This window comes from Dermochelys coriacea, chromosome 6, assembly GCF_009764565.3.
Source record: "Dermochelys coriacea isolate rDerCor1 chromosome 6, rDerCor1.pri.v4, whole genome shotgun sequence".
NCBI classification, from domain to species: domain Eukaryota; kingdom Metazoa; phylum Chordata; order Testudines; family Dermochelyidae; genus Dermochelys; species Dermochelys coriacea.
Window position 1 is genome coordinate 60992252 of NC_050073.1, and position 17656 is coordinate 61009907.

The 17656-nt window shown below is 42.3% G+C and overlaps 1 protein-coding gene across 4 annotated transcripts in view; it reads right to left on the bottom strand.

Annotated features, from left to right (window-relative positions):
• Window positions 1–17656, bottom strand: part of LOC119856657 (deubiquitinase DESI2-like) — a 79534-nt gene that overhangs the window by 24572 nt on the left and 37306 nt on the right. For all 4 annotated transcript variants that reach the window (XM_038404459.2, XM_043517482.1, XM_043517484.1 and 1 more), the window contains 3 exons: window positions 14073–14145; window positions 10193–10286; window positions 8956–9097 (listed from right to left, as the gene is read on the bottom strand). In XM_038404459.2, coding sequence (XP_038260387.1) covers window positions 8956–9097; window positions 10193–10286; window positions 14073–14145 — 309 coding nt within the window. The remainder of the gene's footprint in view (window positions 1–8955; window positions 9098–10192; window positions 10287–14072; window positions 14146–17656) is intronic.

The following is a 17656-nucleotide window of genomic DNA, read 5'->3' on the forward strand; positions in this document are numbered from 1 at the left end:
AAGAAGGGAATCTGGCACTGGGATGATACTGCTTCCCACAAGTGATTTTTACCAATCAAATCTTGATAGTCTTAGAAATATAGAGACTTCAAAAGAATAATCGCATGGGAGTTTGAACCAAATGTGCTAACTTCAGGATCAGTTTCAGTCTCTTTAAATAGTCTCTCTAGGTTTAAAAAAAAATGTGATAATTTAGGAGGCGATCTGGGTTGCTGAACTCTCACCTCAGCATCCCAGAGAGCTCTTTCAGAACAAGTTTCTCAACCACGCAGCTGAATTCTGCTATCATTGATTTAAGCATAATTATTGCCCATTCACATAGGCATACGTGAGCAGCGTTTGGCCCAATAGCTATCAGGGATTCTCTGTCTGTGCCCCGGGAGACCTGACCTGGTTGGATTGACTGATTCAGCCTTTTCCTGCTTCCCCCATTATTTAAAAAAAAGCGGCAGCAGGAGGGTTTCAAGCAACTGTAAGACAGATAAATAACTCCAAGCTGGGAGGCTGCTACAAGATGCAAAAGGTTGTGACCTTTTCTGTGGCACTTCAGATAAGTTACGCATACAAATCAGAAAGAAAATCATTCCCCTTTCAAGAGCAGGGAGCAAAGGACCAATACATGAACCAAGCACTGGCCCTTCTGTCACTGCAGCGTACTTCCAACATAAATGTCCTTTAAAATTAAAACCAGTTCGTGGTTCTCAATCTAGTACCTAATTATATGGACATCAGCTTGAGGATGTATCATCAAAAGGGACAGTTTGGAGCAGTCACGCATGATCTGTCATAAGGATCATAGAGCACACTTTTGTACAGTTTAAGACTTGCCTCTGCCCTAGAAAAATTTGAAAGGGAACCAGGTTATTAACAATAATGTGGCAGTTTGCTTGCACATTCACATCTGAAAATCTCTGCTGGAGGCTGCCACATTCACTAATTTCCCACTCCCTTCCCAGATGAACCATGAAGGTACCAATAGGGGCAGCTAGGTGGGATCTGGGTTGCAGCTAGAATCATTTAGATGCCTAATATGTGGGTGCAGTCCAGTAGTTAGACAGCTAAATGACTGTTAGAATATAGATATTCAGGCCTGTCTGTAAAGGCCTATACTCTAAGAATTTAGGTGTATTCTTATCACTTGGCTAGTTATAGAGATATAAAAGAAAGAATCAAAATCACTGTCTGCCGGTGTAAGGTCCTTCTCTTACTATGACAGTCTGAGGCCCTGTGCTTAGGCTAAAATCTTTGGCTAAGCAGCAGAGGCAGCCGTAAGCTGCGAAGCGACCGGTCACATCCTCACATTCCAAACTAGTCACATTGAAATAAGGTGCTGTTGGGCTGTTAAGAATACAGTCCTGTCCTGATAATGCCTATTGCCTCCAGAGAAAGGGAAGAGCCTAGAAGATGTAAAAGGAAACTTAGTTTGAAAGCATCCTGTCCGGCAAGAACTCACTTATCAATAGCCGAGATGTGAAATCCTCATTTCTTTGTTGTTCTATCACTGTAGTCCCCATTTCCCTATTGTTTGCCTGTATAATCTCTGTCTGGAAACAAGATTGTTTCTGTCTGCTGTATAATTAATTTTGCTGGGTGTAAACTAATTGGTTAAATAATCATGTTACAATATGTTAGGATTGGTTAGTTAAATTTCAGTAAAATGATTGGTTGAGGTATAGCTAAGCAGAACTCAAGTTTTACTATATAGTCTGCAGTCAATCAGGAAGTTGGGGTGGAGGGAATGGGAACAGGGAATGGGGGGGGGGGGGAATTGGAATCATGTCCTGCTAAGGGAAGGAATGGGAACAGGGCCACAGGTAAGGCTCTGTGGTGTCAGAGCTGGGAAGGGGGACACTAAGGAAGGAAACTGGAATCATGCTTGCTGGAAGTTCACCCCAATAAATATTGAATTGTTTGCACCTTTGGACTTTGGGTATTGTTGCTCTCTGTTCATGCGAGAAGGACCAGGGAAGTAAGTGGGTGAAGGAATAAGCCCCCCAACATTGACATCAACTGCATCAAAGCCCCCTAACATCGACATTATTTGCATCCACAAACAACGGTGGGCATGAAAAGGCAAGGTAAGTCAAGCTGAGGCCTTGTTAAAAGTAAATCTGTCCTACTGTAATGAGAGAGAGATTGAAATCAACGCACATACCGCCTTTATCTCTCAACTATCGAGTGTTCAGAAACTGGATCCAAATCTGAATGTGGTAGCTCAAGCCCATCTCAGATTGTAACTGGGTTTCTGTCTGAGGGAGCCCAATCAATCAGCTGAGCCCAAACAAAGGGAAGAGTGGGTGTTTTATTAAGATGGGACTCAGAACCTAACCCATCCTCCATGGGGAGAACAGAGCTCCTACTTCTTTCTGTCCTCCCTCTGTGGCAACATGACCTCTGCCTACTTAACATGCCATGGAGTCTGCCTTCAGTCCACGTGACCAGATGGTAGCCTCCAAACTTCCAGCCAATCAGCCAACTGAGTAACATCTGTATGGACACTAATTAACAGGGTCACAGCCAAATGAGGAAATTAAGAAGGCCAGACGCAGTCAGCTAGCACATGGCTGTCCATCTGACCCATGAGGTCCACCAACCATGTTTGTGAAAACTAAATGTTAACTCTTACATTGCCAACTGGCTTTTAGGCTCTCTCAGCTCACTCCTTCTGGATAAGATAGTTCTTTCCCTAGCTTCATAGTGCTACCCCTGATTTTGTCTGCACTGAGAGCACCACAGGCTGTGATCTCATCAAATATCCCAAGTAGTATTGGCCTGACAGATAGTAATAATAGTAGTAGTAGTAGAAGCAGGAGTAATATCTAGCTCTTATTATAAGTAGATCTCAAAATGCCAGTCAAAGGAGGTCAGTATCATTATTCCCTTTTTATACATGTGGAAACTGAGGCATACAGCAGTGAAGAGACTTCCCTAAGGTCTCGCAGCAAGTCAGCAGCAGCACCAAGAATAGAACCAAGGTCTCCAGAATCCCAGTCCAATGTACTATCCATTAGGCCACACTGCCTCCAAGGAATGCCAAGCTGCTGTAGGAAGTGGCATTGATGATTCAGTAGGTAGCACTCTTCCCTCCATGTCAGAAGTGAGTCAATGCCAAGCACGGTGTAAAGGCACAGTACTCCTGAAAGTGCCATCCCTTGGATGAATGGTAGCAAGAGAGGTCCTGACCACATGTACCCACTTGAGCTCCCTGGGGATTTTTTGCATGGGGCTGTGTGTTCAACCTGGTGTCCCTAGTCAAATCCCAGTTTGAGCAAGTAATTACATTCTGCTGACCTAAATCCCCACATCAACTTTTTTCTTGGATATTCTTCTTTACTTCCAGTCCTTCACTTTTGCATAATGTAGCTATGCATTATTAAATAGATGCTTTGGTCTGCCTCAGATGAAGAGGAGGCTCTTTGGGGGGGGGGGGGGGGGGGGCTGGATAAGAACAGAAGGGGAGAGGGATGGATGAAGCAAAAGGGGTGAGTAAATTGGAGGGTACATAGTCTCAGAGGAGTGAGGGGACAGAAGCCAGGGGATAGGGGCTTGAATAAGGGGAGGAGAGCTGGAGGCAAGGTGTAGTAGGAGCATAGAAGGAGGGTGGGTAGAGATTTGGGGGTGGATAAGAGCAGAAGGGTGAGAGTTGGGGTGTGATAGATAGCAGTAAGGGGGAAAGAGACAGGCTGGGGCATAAGGGTCTATAATACCAAGATTACATACCCCTTCAGAACCTGAAATTGAACCCAGGAGTCCTGAATCTCTAAATTGTCTGCTCTCAGCCAATGTCTGTGACACCTACTGGCAAAGTGTGTTTCTCTGCCACCCTCCACTGACTGGTCTATACAGAAGATGATAGCCTACTACTGCTACTAGTTACTGCCCTTTGCTGTGAATGCAAAGATCCAAACCCTGCTGATGAGTCCCGTGGGTGGTCAGTATGGTTCCACATGATAGAATTTGTTTTTTCAGTTTGTTTGTTTAATTATTAAACTTTAATAGGAAGTTCATTAAAACCCACATGAAAAGAATATTAAATCAAGCAGTCAAAAATTAGGAAATGCCAAAATTAAAGTTGCCTGCACAACCTTATTTTGGCCCCCTTGTGCGTGTGCAATTTGAGAGAGAAATAACATATATGAAAATACAGACTTTATATAAGCTTTAATTATTTTTAGTTTAAATGGGATTTATCTTAAGAAGCTTTAAAAAGTCTTTCCCCTAGAAGACTGAAATTTGCAAAGAGATAAGCTGCATGACCTGTCACCCATTTTAAAAATAGGAAGGTTGCCAAATCATCATGTTTACCAGAAAAGTCAAAGACATCTGTCAGAAGATATCCACATGTAATTTTAATGCTGCTGATGGATGTTGAGAGGCTGGTGTTTTTGCTCAGGTCTTTGCAACCAGCTATTTTTACTGAATTTTGAGCCCTCACTTTTGGTAAAGTTGGTGCAAGATGTCAGCGAAGGCTTTCTGCCCTGAAGGGTCAGCGAAGAGAGAGATAGGTTAACTTCCTCAAAACGGGTCTTGCGCTTCTTCCATTTTGGATATTTTTCGGGGTGACAAACTCACCCCCATAGTGCTTGCGTTATGCAACAATAAATATTTTTAAAACTGCTGGCTTAAGCAGTGCTTTTTCAAACTGATGCTGGCCTAAAAATTACCTAACCTCTGATCAAGGTATATTTCATGCCTGATTTGTCCAAAGACCTTAGGGAGAGGCGCTGTAAGGTAGCGTGAGCAAAAATCACAAACTATAAAAATTAAGGTTAAAGCCATGGGCCTTTGTCCATCAGCTCAATGAGCCAGCCAAGGGAAGACTGACACTCCTGGTATACAAAGCAGGCCACCTTTGGGGAAAGGAAGTGAAGAGAACAAAGACTCCACCAACTTTTGCCCAGTCTCCCAGCACCAAGCACTGTACCAGCTACATCATCATCTGGTTCCCTGACTGCAGCTCCAGCTCCTATTCCATCCTAGTCCAAAGACCATGAGAGCTAAAGAGTTCAAATCCGGTTAAGTATTTTATTTTTCCTTTTTCTGTTTTTGTCTTATTTTATTAATTGGAAGATGTCCCAGCCTTTTTTTAGCATTTTAGAATATGAAAGTATGGCTGTGTGTGTGCATATGTGTATGAGTGCATAGAAAGTTCACATGGAGAAGGAACTGGAAAGAAAGTTTAAACAACCCTGAACTCAGTCTCTTAAAAGCTATTTATTGAATGCATGTTCCATGTTCTGTATAGAGAACTAAAACACTTTAAAACTGTCAGATGTAAATTGGTAAATAAGAGTTGTCAAATTTCTTTTGCACTGCCTTGGATGAAGTTCTTTAGTTGGAACTTAAAAGCAAACAGACAACCATCTCCTGAGATTCATTTTTATGATTTATAAGATTAGCTGTTGTATAAAATAAATCTGATGATTTGACTACCAACCAATATTGCTGTTAATTTGTTGATTTGGTAATTGTATTTCTTAATTCAATTTAGCAGCATTAATAGAAGTTTCCTTTTAGCGATATGCTTTCTTGATTTTATATTTGTTTATTAACACTAATAAAATGTATATAATGGATACTGAATCTTCTCTCTTTCAATTGGCAACATGGACCAGAACCATTGAGAATCTGGATGTGTGTCAGCCAGTCACCAGCTCCATCCTAAATTAACCTTTGATTCTCACAATTATGACACCGCTTTTAATTAAATGAGCACAGTAAGGCATTTGATATGGTTCCACAGGGCGAATTATTAGTTAAATTGGAAGAGATGGGGATCAATATGAAAATTGAAAGGTGGATAAGGAACTGGTTAAAGGGGAAAATACAATGGGTCATACTGAAAGGTGAACTGTCAGGCTGGAGGGAGGTTACTAGTGGAGTTCCTCAAGGATTGGTTTTGGGACCAATCTTTTTATTATTGACCTCAGCACAAAAAGTGGGAGTGTGCTAATACAGTGTGCGGATGACTGAAAGTTGGGAGGTATTGCCAATATAGAGAAGGACCGGGATATCATACAGGAATATCTGGATGACCTTGTAAACTGGAGTAATAGTAATAGAATGAAATTTAATAGTGAAAAAGTGCAAGGTCATGCATTTAGGGATTAATAACAAGAATTTTTGTTATAAGCTGGGGACTCATCAGTTGGAAGTAACAGAGGAGGAGAAGGACCTCGGAGTATTGGTTGATCACAGGATGACTATGAGCTGCCAATGTGATATGACCGTGAAAAAAAGCTAATGCGGTCTTGGGATGCATCAGGCGGGGTATTTCCAGTAGAGATAAGGAGGTGTTAGTACCATTATACAAAGCACTAGTGAGACCTCATCTGGCATATTGTGTGCAGTTCTGGTCTCCCATGTTTAAGAAGGATGAATTCAAACTGAAACAGGTACAGAGAAGGGCTATTAGGATGATCCGAGGAATGGAAAACCTGTCTTATGAAAGGAGACTCAAAGAGGTAGACTTGTTTAGCCTATCCAAAAGAAGGCTAAGAGGAGATATGATTGCTCTCTATAAATATATCAGAGGGATAAATACCACGGAGGGAAAAGAATTATTTAAGCTCAATACCAATGTGGACACAAGAACAAATGGATATAAACTGGCCATCAGGAAGTTTAGACTTGAAATTAGACAAAGGTTTCTAACCATCAGAGGAGAGAGGTTCTGGAACAGCCTTCCAAAGGGAGCAGTGGGGGCAAAAGACGTACCTGGCTTCAAGACTAAGCTTCATAAGTTTATGGAGGGGATGGTATGATGAGATAGCCTAATTTTGGCAATTAATTGATCTTTGATTATTAGCGGTAAATGCCCAATGGCCTGTGATGGGATGTTAGATGGGGTGGGATCTGAGTTACTACAGAGAATTCTTTCCTAGGTGGCTGGCGAGTCTTGCCCACATGCTCAGGGTTTAGCTGATCACCATATTTGGGGTCGGGAAGGAATTTTCTTCCAGGGCAGATTGGCAGAGGCCCTGGGGGTTTTTCTTCTTCCTCTGCAGCGTGGGGCACGGGTCACTTGTTGGAGGATTCTCTGCTCCTTGAAGTTTTTAAAGCACGATTTGAGGACTTCAATAGCTCAGACATAGGTTAGGAGTTTATTACAGGAGTGGGTGGGTGACATTCTGTGGCCTGCGTTGTGCAGGAGGTCAGACTAGAGGATCATCATGGTCTCTTCTGACCTTAAAATCTATGACTCTATACCATTTTCCCACAAGACCCCTGCCTTATTCAATGCACAAGATGGACCTGCTGTGGGGATCAATCAAAACTGTGTAGTGACAGAGACTTTTGTCTATAGGATCTCTGCTTCATCTGTTGCAAAAGTTGGAAGGCATATAGTGAATCAGATAGGGGATTGCAGGAAGAGAAAAATTTCACAGTTAAGGCAGTTGACTGGAGAACTGGAGTCTCTCTGTCTCTGCCACAGAGATCCTGTATGGTGCTGGGCAAGTCAGTTAAACCAAACTTTACACAAGTAGGCACTAATTGTGTGTTTCTCATTTTCTGGGTGCCTGACTTGAGACCCTGTGTCTGATTTGCAGAAGCACTGAGTACTCACAGCCGTAACTGAAGCTGTGCTTTGAACATATGAAGTGCTCTATAATGCTAAGCACTCTAAAAAATTAAGTCCTGGGTGTCTCAAATCAGGCATCCACAATTAGGGGGTGCTTTTTTACCTTAATCACTCTGTGCCTCAGCTCCCCACCTGTAAAATGGAGATAAGGGTGTTGTGAACATAAATTCATTAATATGTGTGAAGCACTCGGATACTACAGTGTTGAGTACCATAGAAAAGTCCATGAGGAAGTCAGTAAATCAGTCTTCATTGCAGGGTTTGGATAGTGTGTGGTAAATAAGATTTGGGGTCATACATGGAATGCAGAGGATAAAAAGAAATATTGAATAACTACCCATTTACTGAATGAGACTGGGGTCCTGTAGTAAAAAACAGGCTTTAATTACATGATCACATACTATAAGGCATCTGCACAAGGGGACTGAATTAAGGTTGCATGGGCAATTTAAGATTGCTTTTAAAAATTATGTACATTTACATGCTGTGACAAGATGGCCAATGTTAGTCTGGTGGGTCCTGCACTTTTCTTGGCGGGGAGCTAAGATGCCACCCCTTGCCCCGTTCTTGGGGCATCAATGGCCCCGCTAGTGGCCCAGGAGGTAAGTGGGGGAGGGGTCTGGGTTTGCTCCTCATTCTGAGCCCCAGCCCCTCTCAACCCCTTTGTGTTCTTACCTTCTTCCCCCTTTGGGTGGGGTACCTCCAATCCTTAGATGCTGGGGAAGGAGTCTCCCTCTCCTACTGGGCAGGGTCCCCCTTATTTCAGTTCTCTGATTTTCCAAGTCTCACAGCACTCCTCCAAGCTCCAGTCCTCTCTCCTTCCTCCTCTTCTCCGTCTGCCTGAAGCAGGGGGTCTTATTAAGTTCCTAACAGGGCCTTAATTGACTGCAGGTGCTCCAATTAACCTGCAGCCGCCTTCTCTAGTCTACAGGGAACTACACCTTAATTAGCCTTTAGCTTATATATTTCCCCTCTAGGACTCTCCCACTGCTCCCTGACCGTCCTGTATCTCAATGCTACTTAAGTATGGCCTTCCAGTTCCTGTTAAGTAGCCAATACAATGTGCCAGAGTGCAGGTACCCCTGCCCTATAGCACTACTTCAGTACCCACCTCTTTACCACAGATACAAAAGTTATAGGTGAGCAATACAGACAATACCTACTTGCAATTAACCTGCTGTATTGGACCTCAGTACCATCCTGACTGCATGCTTTTGAAAGCTTAAGAACAGCAAAGGACTTTTGCAACATCACAAGGAGGGTTAAAGCCAGAGATCAGAGATTTGGTTATGGCTGTGCTGGCCCCAGTTCCCACATGAGCATTGCTGTGGGTCTTGAAACAGTAAAGACAAGTAGAAAATAGCTGTGCCAACCTCTGCCAGAGCAGTGGAGAAGTGATTGCAGTTTTTGTGCATGAGATGGTACGCGTTGCCCTTGTACTCCTTGCCCAGCTCCTCCATAATCTTATCCACATCCTCTTCTGTGAAGTCAGTGGTGCCCAAAGCAACGGACTCTCTAGTTTAAAAACAAAAAAACAGGAAACGTGGGAAGACACCGTGAAAAAGATTGAATGGACACAGGCTAAAGAGAGAGAAAACAAGACACTGGCAAGTCGTCATTTAGGCTTTAAAGTTGGCAGAATTGGTTTACATGTACATAGTGCTAGTGAAAAGTTCCTAAATGACAACACTGCAAGCTAACGTCCTCTATTTATCCACAAAAACAGGTACAGCCCAGGCAACGGCACTGAGACCTTCCCTACACACTACCCTGCAAAACTGCCTTAACTCTGAGCTGCAGGGACCACTTCTTTACCCATTCAGTCAGGGATCCATCAGCTGAGACCACCAAGAAGTGTGCCATTTGTGGTGGTGGTTTTTGTGATGTGGACTTCTGACAGTAAGAACTGGATTGAAAATTCTCCACCCCCACAAAGTTCATTTGACATAGGCCATGGATCTCAGAGGGTAAAATCCTGCAGTCAGTCAATTTCTTCTGAGCCAAATTTGAATCAGTGATCTAGGGAAGACAGGCTCCATCTTCCATTACCTGAGCCACAGTCCCAAAATCTGATCACCTTGAATATTTTATAATGGGGCATCTAAAATCCTCCCACTTCTGCTCTAGAAAGTAATATATTCCCACTCTGTCAAAAGGGAGCAGACAAAAGAGAAAACTTCCAATAGCTCTGGTTTTGTGGAAAGCATAAAAAGCAATGTGTGATGTTCTTGTGCTCCTTCTACTGGCTCTGCTGCAGCTAACAAGGTACTAGTCTCAGAATTTTGCTTAGTGGCAAAACTGGAGCACAAAAAGAAAACAACCAAATTACAAAAAAGAACTGTGTTCATGTCAAACTGCACTTGAAAACAGAGGAGGAAAACACTGAGCACTCTCTCAGATATACTGCCCCATGTCCTTGTGCACACCCTTCACCCACACCAAGAGTCCTGTTGGACATCTTTTGAATCAGGAGCAGGTGGAAACATGGTGGGGGTGGGAGCAGGTACTGGGAAGATGAGACTCAAAATGGCAAGGCAGGACTGATCTGTTGACCCTAAATAAGCTCATTGATGACGGCAAGATGAGGGGTGTGTGGAGAAGGGCCCTTACTTGAACTTAAAGGTCTCGCCAAGCTCTACCGCACTGCCAGGTGTGATCTCGAAAATCCCACTGAAAGGATAAGGATGCCCTCCATAGGCAAATTCTGACAAGGAAAGAAAGAGACTGTGAGTAATCAAATGAAGGCTGTATCAGGCAAAGTCTACAGCAGCTGTCTGCATAGCTTAGCATCAGCAATGGTGTTAGGGCCGTTGCCAGAGTCAGTTTCAATCAGGCACTAAAATCCATCCTCCTGCTGCAGTTATATATCAGTCCCAGGATACCCTCACAACCCCAATTCCTGATCATACTCCATCTCTGCTAATACTATTAGTTGGCCATAGTCCTAGGCAATCCCTGTGTGGGGCTCTCTGAGTTGGCCTCAGTGGATTTGGTCAGCAAGTCAAGGTGGCAGCAAAGCTTATTACTAAGGTGAAGAAATCCTAAAGTAATATAGGAAGGTGATGGGACTGACACCCAGTTAAGAAAACTCCTCCATTCTTCAGTAGAGCAGAGGGTTACCAAACACTGCCCAGCAGAAGGACACACAGGCAGTTTACCAGGAGTCAAAAGTCTGCACCTGATTTTTAGAAAACAGTGCTAATTACAGCTGCACTTTATGCAGGTCAGACCTATGGAAACTACAGGAGCCATCATGTCATGCTCCATCTCAAGTCAACTGTAAAAGCTGCTTGGTTCAAGATGGACCATTGCATACTGGAACATGTAATCGGTCATGTGGCAATGGTAAAAGAAAAAAAAAATCACAGAAAAACACTTTCTTCTAACACCGAACAAGGAGCTTTATTCATACAAGGAAAAACAAAATTACCCCTAACACTATTCTGTCTCTCTCTCTCTCCGCTTCACTGCAGAGCTCCAGTCTAGAACCTTCCTTCCAACAACCAGAGGTGCTGCCTCTTTCTTCTGTACTGAGTACTTTCATCAGTTTCAGTCATGTAGGATCTCAAGCTGCAGCTACGTCCAGTGACAACAGCTGGTGTTGTCCAACATTCTTCCTCATGTGGTTTTATCAGGATTGGGTCTCCTGGTTTAAAGCTGGATAAGCTTTGGGCTGCATTCCAACAGTTAGAGAAGAAAGCCTCTTAGATCTGGCAATTCTCAGCCACCGCAAAGTATTTCCGTGGTACATATTCTACAATAGGTTTAATTCTCAAACAATGCATGAAAAATCTCTGGCGTGTAAGGGGCACCTTTCCTAGATCTTTGCTGTTTATTAAATGTCTGAGTGGTTTGTGGTCCATCTTGAGCATGAAACTGCCACAACCCAATATGTACCATTTGATCTTCTCACATGCCCATATGCTTGCCAAATGTTCTCTCTCTGTTTTGGTTTTAGGATCTGAAAGTCATCAGGAACAATATGCTAAAGGTTCCTATTAGCACCCCACAATAGCAGCTGAACTCTGCTCAGACTCTGTGGAGTCTGTAGACTTGGAAACATCATAAAATATCAGTACCTGGGATGTGGTTAATAGATTCTTTAGATCCTCAAAAGCTTGTTTTTATGCTTGGTTCCAGATCCACATAGAAACTTTTTTGTTTTAAGGAGTTCATAAAGAGCTTGGCTTTTTGAGGGTGGGTTAAGTATGAATTTTCTCCAATTTGCTAAATAAAATTTTGGAAAACTTTTCCTGGATCTGCCCTCCCCCCTCTTCTATCAATCAGAACTGTTGCTGGGTTTGTTGTAACATTGCCATCAGAACTTGTTGCAATACTGTATTATGCTATGTTCTTTCTGTGATTTCCTAGGAGTTATAGCATCATCCAGAAAAGCTTCCACTCTCTCCAGGCCTTACAGAATCCCACTCCTTTTCCATATGAAGATTTTTGCTTGTGACCCTGACTGGGAGGTAGCAAAGAGCAATATCTTCCGAATGGCTTTTCAGAAAAGTTGGTACTGTTGGGGTGGAGAGGAACTTGTCTGAAGCCTAATGAAGAGAGCACTGTTGTACCCATTAACTTGGGGATAATATCTTCTGTGGTGAGAAGAATATCTCTTTCCCTTCTTACTGTTTCATTGAGCATCTTTAGATCTGTGCTAATAGTTTTCCCCCTTGTTTCATGACACTACAGGGGCACATCACTCCAGTGGTTCATTTCTGCTCTTTATTGTGCCATTCCTCTCCATCCTTTCCAGTTCTTCCCTCACTTTCAGGAGCAGTGGGATGGCCACTCTCCAGGTGGTACTGCACACATAGGGTACATCCCCTCTTCCAATAGGATCTGGAATGGCTCTGTTCTAAGCAGGCTCTGTCTGTTGAACACCATGCCAACGTCCAGTTTTATGAGGGCCACCTTAATGATTGTGGTTTGGTCTAGTTTACTTGTGGTAGTCTCATTAACACCACAGGCTCCTTGCCTTTGTAGGTAAGTTTTGAATGGACTGAGGCAATGGATCTGTTCCCCTGGGCTATTGAACACTGTCCTGGGTACTCCAGGTTAGGACTAAGGCTTATCTTCTTAAGTCTCTTTACAAAATAGTCACCTCTACCCCTGAAATAAATTTTAAATTTAACAAATGTTGCAAATCTTGAGATTAGATCCAAATCGATTCATGAACGCTGCCTTTGGACATAGATCCTAAGAAACACAAATTATTCACTCTTGCTTGTACTCCTTGATTCCTTTGCTTTGATAGCTGCTTTGCTAATATCCCTGTTTCTTGCACAATCTGTATGTACCTCCACCGGTAGCTCCTAAGCACTACCCTAATAAATAAATAATAATAATTTGTCCTGTGGTCTCCTCGGCCACACCTGCCACAGTTCTGTCCAGGAACTCAGCATTCTTAAAAGCCATTGTTGTGAGGCTTCTTTCCCCCTCCCTGCATGGGAATTTTTTCATCGCTACTTCTTTCACATTGCTTTGACTGCTACCTTGCTGGGTGACTTGCATTTTGACTAGTTCAGATGGCCATATCTGTTGAACTACATTGTTCCAGAGGACCTCAGACATGATTTTTTTGAAAGCTCCTTGTTTAAAATCTCAACAATTAGATGTTCTCTTACGTGCTCTCCCTGACAGATACCAAAGTCATGATGCTCTGCTTGTTCATAAAAGACCTTTAGAAATGCCATAAAAGCATAGCCATTCATATATAATACTTTCCTTTTTGGAATTAAATACTCACTGCTACTCATACTCATACTTACTTTTAAAAGGCAACGTAATAGTTATTCATATTGATTCCTCAGTGAAGGCAAGTGATTTCTAAACATTTTTAGCTTCACTCCCCACTGCATAAATTAATGAGCTGACTTATATTTTACCAAAATCTCTCTGGGGTAAACTTCAATATCTAGTAAAGTGCTCCTTCCCCTTAGGCCATTCCAGGGGCTTATGAAACTGAAAGTCTTTGGCAGGGTTGAATTTTGACATTTTATTTTTCTCACTGATGCAAAATAACTGAGTTTCTGAGACAATGTCATTGGACAGTGAGAAAGCCATTTTTCTGGGATTCTTTCTTCAGATACTGAACTAGGAAATGTATTAAAATAAGGGAAACTGTATTATCCTTAAAGCTATTCTCTGCGTGTCTCTCGCTTTGCTTCACTGGAGTGCTTTTGCCTATAATGTTCCCCAGCCCCTTCTTCAAAGCTGTAGCAGGATGTCGGGCAAGAAAAAGTACTCTAGCTTTGCAGCACGTCTATATTGAAAAGGAGATTATTGGCAAGGTCCATGATAGAACTGCATGAGCTGCATACCATACTTTGGACACCCAGTCTAAAAATAATTGATTGAATTTCCACTCCTCAGAGCCTCCTCACCCCAAAAGGCACAACCCAGGGCACCCCTTTCTTATAAAAAATCGTAAGATCAGTAGGATTGTCCTCCAGACTCAGATGTAACTAAAAAGAAAACTTCATACCTCTGCCGTAGATCTCGATGCCAGAGTGGAAGACTCCAATCCCCAAGGTAGAGGTGTATTCATTTATCCAGTACTACAGTAAGAAGAAAGGTAAATTTGGAAGCATTAGTGGAGCATAAACTAAACACAGGACCTTGATCTATTATATATCCTGGTGTCCTTTCCTCAAGGCTATTTCTCTGGAGCCTAGCAAGGACCAAACAAACAAACTCTCCACTGACAGAATACCATCCCCTTTAGATGTGGGATCTGTGCTTGCCCAACTGATGGGGTGATATCCTAACAAACTGTTCATCTGGACTTCACAGTGTGGGACTTTCCCCTGGGTTTAGATGTAAATATACCCTCTGTACTATGAGCTCACCAAGAACCAGCTGCTGTAGTAGGGGATATTGGGGGGTTGGGGAGGGGAGATATTTCTCTCTCTCTGCATTTTAACAACATTAGTTAACACAGAGTTAAGTTTGTAAACAACAATTTTTATACCATCCATCCATTTGAGGATTTCAAAGCACTTTACAAACACCAAACACCCATGTTAGTTAGGTAAATACGCTCCCCATTTTAGATTTTTTGTATTAAGGCATTTTTTGTCTTTACATTTAGGTAGCAAATTTTTTGGAGCAGGGAACATCTCTTCTCACATGTCTATAAAGCACCATTCCCCACTATCTGTGCTACATAGGTAATAATTTTGCATAACAGATGGAGAAATAAAAACACAGTGAGGTTAAGGTCAACATTTTACATAGTGCCATCTCATATGAAATGCATCCATTTTCAGAAGGTCTGAGCATTTGCAGCTCCAAAACCAGCCCAATGGGGTCTCATATGGATTCCCAAAATCAGTGGTCAACCTCAGAAAATTCAGTGAAAATGAGATCATTGTTTCCAAGTCCAGGACATCTTCATTCCGCCAAGGGCAGAGGAATTCGACAGTCAAACACATATTTATTCTCTCTTCTCCTTCTCCAGATACTTCCTAGTGACTCAGAACATCATGGTCAGAGTTTCTTTAAGCCCTGCTAGGACAGTTAGCCTCAATCATTTGTCACTCTCCCTGAATAATCCTGTAATGAACTGTTTTGTATATGTGTACCACTGCCCCCAACTTGTCACAGACTCTATAATGCTAACACCTACTGGAGATTCTCTCTCAACTCACATACTAGGGAGTCTGTGCTTTTGAAGGCAGAATATTTAAATTGTATCCCTTCTGTCTCTGTGGGGTCTGCATGGCCATGATGTGCAGAAGAGTAGGCACTTCACAGTTGGCAGGTAACAACAGATTTGTTACACTTAATCCACATTCTGAATTCTACTTGTTTATGGATTATTGATGATGATTGAATACTGACTGACTGTATTAGCACTGTGAGATATCTGGAGATGCATTTGACTGCAACTCTATATAAAGTAAAGGAGTACTTGTGGCACCTTAGAGACTAACAAATTTATTTGAGCATAAGCTTTTGTGAGCTACAGCTCACTTCATCGGATGCGTCCGATGAAGTGAGCTGTAGCTCACGAAAGCTTATGCTCAAATAAATTTGTTAGTCTCTAAGGTGCCACAAGTACTCCTTTAATTTTTGCGAATACAGACTAACACGGCTGCTACTCTGAAATCTAAATAAAGTGTTGCATTGTTATACAAGGTGCAGTCCCAAGGGTGACTAGGAGGAGGTTCAACCCAAATACCATAAACCCCTAATTCCAAAATGCCTTGCTAGCAGTTTCTCAGGCATTACAAGTCTGTTTCCCCTGAGAGAAAGCCCTTAGTGCTTCTCCTTCTTTGCAGATCTTTGCCTTAAAACATATGCTCCCATTTCAGGAGAGCAGCTGGCAAACTACATGAGCCTCTATAGTCCTTCAGCCCATCTGTCACCTTTCCCATTACTAAATCGCCATTTGTCTCGTCATTAGGCAGGCTTTTTAACTGAACTTTGTGAAGTGCAGTGTTTATGGAAGTGATGGCCTAAGAGCATGGGGTTGAAGCAAAGTGAAAGTTGGGAACCTCTGCCTGTGCCCCTTGGTCTCAATTAACAGCAAACCCTCCCTTTGAGCAACAGACACCTTGTTTCAGGGAAGGAAGGGAGGATCCCCCAGTAGTGGTCCCATTCCACATTTTCTACTCTTCTCCACCAATTTCTGTTTCTGTCTGTGACACCAAGCAGCCCTATATTCACACCCTACACACTATTGTAATAATCTTTGTTCAAAATATGCCTTGTGAGGTATCATTTGAAAACTAACAACTTACTAATATTTGTGTGCAATGTATGTCACCATGAGTATTAAGAGTTACAAATATATGCTGGAATTATAACTAAAGCATGTGTGAACCAGGGAGTTGTTAACCTGGTCTATTTTAAACAAAGGAATGTGTGTTTACCTCAATTTACATATACATAGTAAACAGACTCATCAAGCTAACAAGGGATAGAGGCAAACCTCACACTAACAAGTGGGGGAGAAGACGCATGGTGTCTACCTCCAGCAGGAGAGAGAAGCTTGATCTGGGTTTTACTTTTCAGAAGAATTCATTTCAAAGGTTTACTGGGCTATAAAGATGGGGAGAGGCAGGTTAACCTTAAATGATAATCAACTGATTGTATACAATATTATTGTATTATAAAAGTATAGAGAATGAGGTCTTTTCGGAAATCTGATGACACACTGGTGATTAATATAATTGTGAAATGTATGTATTAACACAATGTAAGGAATTACGGATACTCACTGATATTAGGCTGTACTGTCTGCCCAGACAGTGGGGAATGTCACAGTTATCTACCTGTCTCCTATATACATTAAGCATAGTGGAATCAGAAACAATGGAAGACCCATTTACATAGAAATCATATAGGGAGATGGGAAGCCCACAGGAAGAACAGACCAGCATGAACAACGAGGAGTCCTTGTGGCACCTTAGAGACTAAAATTTATTTGGGCATAAGCTTTTGTGGGCTAAAACCCACTTCATCGGATGCATGGAGTGAAAAATACAGTAGCAGTATATATATTACAGCACATGAAAATATGGGAGTTGCCTTACCAAGTTGCGGGGTCAGTGCTAATGAGGCCAATTCAATCAATATGGAAGTTGCCCATTCCCAACAGTTGACAAGAAGGTGTGAGTATCAATAGAGGAAAAATTACTCATCCTGCCTCATGAAGCAAGGTCACTGAACTTGGGAGATATAAGCAAGGGCAGAAGCTATCTTTGGCATCCATCACTAGACAGACAGAAAGGGCCAGAGCTTTTGGAGGCTGAGAAAGATGGGTCCTTAAACCAAGGCGGGGGCAGACAGAAGTCTCTGGAACTGAATATAGGTGAAAAACCTGCTTAGGCAAAAATCTTTTCACCTAAGGTGACAAAGGCACCAGCATATGGGCCTCTGGAAGAGATCCTGACCAAGGAATGGATCATTCACCATCTTGCTCGAAGACTGTGGGTGAGAAACGCCATCTTAAATAAAGCCTTGAATCAAATCTTTAGGCTTTTTGATGTGTGTTTTCATTTTTATTTGGTTGTAACCCTTTTTAACATTATCTCTTATACTTCAACTCACTGAAAAACCTAT